At 45.4% G+C, this 3,896-nt stretch overlaps 1 protein-coding gene across 1 annotated transcript; it reads right to left on the reverse strand.

Moving 5' to 3' along the window:
- Positions 1 to 230: 230 nt before the first annotated feature.
- LOC311119494 (cytoplasmic dynein 2 heavy chain 1-like) lies at positions 231 to 2,339 on the reverse strand. Its single transcript, XM_084194174.1, has 3 exons — positions 2,263 to 2,339; positions 1,993 to 2,154; positions 231 to 362 (listed from the first exon to the last, which is right to left on the reverse strand). The coding sequence occupies exons 1-3, from the start codon at positions 2,333 to 2,335 to the stop codon at positions 349 to 351; spliced, it is 249 nt and encodes an 82-aa protein (XP_084050300.1). The 5' UTR covers positions 2,336 to 2,339; the 3' UTR covers positions 231 to 348.
- Between the last annotated feature and the right edge of the window lie 1,557 nt (positions 2,340 to 3,896).

A 3,896-nucleotide genomic window follows, 5' to 3' on the forward strand; every position in this document is an offset into this window, starting at 1 on the left:
AGCAGTTGTCACGGAAACGGCTTGGCGAATCGGACAACAAGGCCTGTCCACCGCAGGCTAAAAGAGGTGTCAAAAGAGACTCGTCACGCTCCACACACACACGTACGCACAAAGACAGCTCATGCTCAGAGAAACAACTATACACAAATGTACAGGCACACTCCAATGCTCAACTCACCCCGGCCCACACACACACACACACACACACACACACACACACACACCTGCATAGAGGTGGTGATCTCCTGCAGGGCTGAGTCTGCCTCCTGCTGTTTGGTCCTCAGCAGAGTGCTCTGCTCAGCGGCCCGCCTCTTCAGCTCATCCACCAACGCCTTCGCTTCGTTCAGCTTAGACACGCCCGCCTGGGGGGGGAAAGCCAATCACATCAGATGTCACAATTAGGTCTCATGATACAATTAGGTCTCATGATATGAGAATACGTTCTTTCAGCAGACTGTTTCATCCAAAACAAGTTACAGTTAACACATACAGTACCAGTCAAAAGTTTGGACACACCTACTCATTCAAGGGTTTTTCTTTATTTTTACTATTTTCTACATTGTAGAATAATAGTGAAGACATCAAAACTATGAAATAACACATATGGAATCATGTAGTAACCAAAAAAGTGTTAAACAAATCAAAATATATTTTACATTTGAGATTCTTCAAATAGCCACCCTTTGCCTTGATGACAGCTTTGCACACGCTTGGCATTCTCTCAACCAGTTTCATGAGGTAGTCACCTGGAATGCATTTCAATTAACAGGTGTGCCTTGTTAAAAGTTAATTTGTGGAATTTCTTTCCTTCTTAATGCGTTTGAGCCAATCAGTTGTGTTGTGACAAGGTAGGGGGGTATACAGAAGATAGCCCTATTTGGTAAAAGACCAAGTCCATATTATGGCAAGAACAGCTCAAATAAGCAAAGAGAAACGACAGTCCATCATTACTTTTAGACATGAAGGTCAGTCAATATGGAACATTTCAAGAACTTTGAAAGTTTCTTCAAGTGCAGTCGCAAAAACCATCAAGCGCTATGATGGAACTGGCTCTCATGAGGACCGCCACAGGAATGGAAGACCCAGAGTTACCTCTGCTGCAGAGGATAAGTTCATTAGAGTTACCAGCCTCAGAAATTGCAGCCCAAATAAATGCTTCAGAGTTCAAGTAACAGACACATCTCAACAGCAACTGTTCAGATGAGACTGCGTGAATCATGCCTTCATGGTCGAATTGCTGGAAAGAAACCACTACTAAAGGACACAATAAGAAGAAGAGACTTGCTTGGGCCAACAAACACGAGCAATGGACATTAGACATCTGTCCTTTGTCTGATGAGTCCAAATTGGAAATGTTTGGGTCCAACCGCCGTGTCTTTGTGAGATGCAAAGTAGGTTGAACGGATAATTTCTGCATGTGTGGTTCCCACCGTAAAGCATGGAGGAGGAGGTGTGACGTGCTTTGCTGGTGACACTGTCTGTGATTTATTTAGATTCATTGTTTTTTCAACAGGACAATGACCCAACTCCCTCCAGGCTGTGTAAGGGCTATTTGAGCAAGAAGGAGAGTGATGGAGTGCTGCATCAGATGACCTGGCCTCCACAATAACCTGGAAAAGCAGCCAACAAGTGCTCAGCATATGTGGGAACTCCTTCAAGACGGTTGGAAAAGCATTCCAGGTGAAGCTGGTTGAGAGAATACCAAGAGTGTGCAAAGCTGTCATCAAGGCAAAGGGTGGCTGTTTTTGTTTAACACTTTTTTGGTTACTACATGATTCCATATGTGTTATTCATAGTTTTGATGTATTCACTATTATTCTACAATGTAGAAAATTGTAAAAATAAAGAAAAACCTTGAATGAGTAGGTGTGTCCAAACGTTTGACTGGTTCTGTACATCTGCATATGCACAGCTGCAGGGAGTTTTGTGTGTGAGTGCTAAGTGAATGCTAAGTGTGTGTATATGTGTGTGTGTATGGTGTGTGTGTGTTACCTGTAGGTGTTGCTGTCTGAGAGTGAGGCTGGCTCTGTTTGCTGCTGTAAATGGAGGTGTAGACGTGGAGGAAGGCCATGTACTGACTGGGTGTGGCTCCATACTCTCTACAAGACTCATGGATCACCAGGAAGGAGCGACACAGATCACCCTGACCCGACGCTGGGAGGGACAACACAAACGAGACAGAACATATTCAGTTTAGAGCTACTTCTCTATAGTAGGACTATGACTGACTAGGACTCTGGTGGCAGGGATGTTTTCTCCTACCTGAACCTTTTCTCTTGTGGCCTTTCTCTCCTCCACTCTTCTCCCCCTTTCCCTCCACCTTAGCCAGCAGCATCTCAGGGATCTGACAGGAGAGCCATCAACATGGGTTATGAAGAAGGAGGACAGAGCTAATCACAATATTATAACCCCGTAGATGCTGTGCTCCCATCCCCCTCTCCTCTCCTCTCCTCTCCTCTCCTCTCCTCTCCTCTCCTCTCCTCTCCTCTCCTCTCCCCCTCTTCATGCTGCTCTCAGACCATCCTCCATCCACTGGACAGAACACTTGCGGTAGAGAGCCGGGTTGCTCTCACAGCTAATGGTGAAGTTAGAGTTGGTGCAGTCCATGATCAACACTATGTGTAGGTTCTGCTGGATCCCTGAGAGAGAGAGAGAGAGAGAGAGAGAGAGAGAGAGAGAGAGAGAGATTGAAAGGGAGAGAGAGAGAGAGAGAGAGAGAGAGAGAGAGAGAGAGAGAGAGAGAGAGAGAGAGAGAGAGAGAGAGAGAGAGATTGAAAGAGAGAGAGAGAGAGAGAGAGACAGAGAGAGAGAACGAGACAGAGAGAGAGAGAGAGAGAGAGAGAGAGAGAGAGAGAGAGATTGAAAGAGAGAGAGAGAGAGAGAGAGAGGGAGAGATTGAAAGGGAGAGAGAGAGAAATTGAAAGGGAGAGAGAGAACGAGACAGAGAGAGAGAGACAGAGAGTGAGAGAGAGAGAGAGAGAGAAAGATGGAGATGAAGATGAAGAGGGAGAGACACAAGAGAAAGAAACAAAGATAAAGAGAGTGGGTAATGGCTGGTGTAATGCTGTCCTTGTCCATTTACCCCCAGCTGAAAGGCCAGTAGTTTAGTCAGAGGAACTCAGACGGAAGAGACATCTATTGACTGATCCTGCAGTATCTACAGAACAAACACAGCATCACAATAAACATGGGGGAGGAGAGGGATGAAGGGAGAGGAGGGAGAGAGGGAGATGAGAGAACAGAGGATGTGTAGATCGGTCGATGTGCCCTTGAGCAAGACACTTAACCCTAATTGCTCCTGTAAGTCGCTCTGGATAAGAGCGCCTGCTAAATTACTAAAATTTCCGCTCCTCTTTTCAGTTCGCTGCAGCTAGCGACTGGAATGAGCTGCAAAAAACACTCAAACTGTACAGTTTTATCTCCATCTCTTCATTCAAAGACTCAATCATGGACACTCTTACTGACAGTTGTGGCTGCTTCGCGTGATGTATTGTTGTCTCTACCTTCTTGCCCTTTGTGCTGTTGTCTGTGCCCAATAATGTTTGTACCATGTTTTGTGCTGCTACCATGTTGTGCTGCTGCCATGATGTGTTGCTGCCATGTTATTGTCATGTGGTGTTGCTACCATGCTGTGTTGTCATGTGTTGCTGCCATGCTATGTTGTTGTCTTAGGTCTCTCTTTATGTAGTGGTGTCTCTCTTTATGTAGTGTTGTGGTGTCTCTCTTTATGTAGTGTTGTGGTGTCTCTATGTAGTGTTGTGGTGTCTCTCTTTATGTAGTGTTGTGTTGTCTCTCTTTATGTAGTGTTGTGGTGTCTCTCTTGTCATGATGTGTGTTTTGTCCTATATATATATTTTTTTTATCTCAGCCCCGTCCCCGCAGGAGGCCTTTTGCCT

The sequence above is a fragment of the Coregonus lavaretus genome, assembly GCF_964263955.1.
Source record: "Coregonus lavaretus genome assembly, contig: HAP1_SCAFFOLD_5685, whole genome shotgun sequence".
Taxonomy (NCBI): domain Eukaryota; kingdom Metazoa; phylum Chordata; class Actinopteri; order Salmoniformes; family Salmonidae; genus Coregonus; species Coregonus lavaretus.

Coding starts and splice junctions, on each gene's coding strand:
- LOC311119494 (XM_084194174.1), bottom strand. CDS start 2,335: ATGCTGCTGGCTAAGGTGGAGGGAAAGGGGGAGAAGAGTGGAGGAGAG. Junction 2,155..2,262: donor CCACAAGAGAAAAGGTTCAG/GTAGGAGAAAAC, acceptor TGTCCCTCCCAG/CGTCGGGTCAGGGTGATCTG.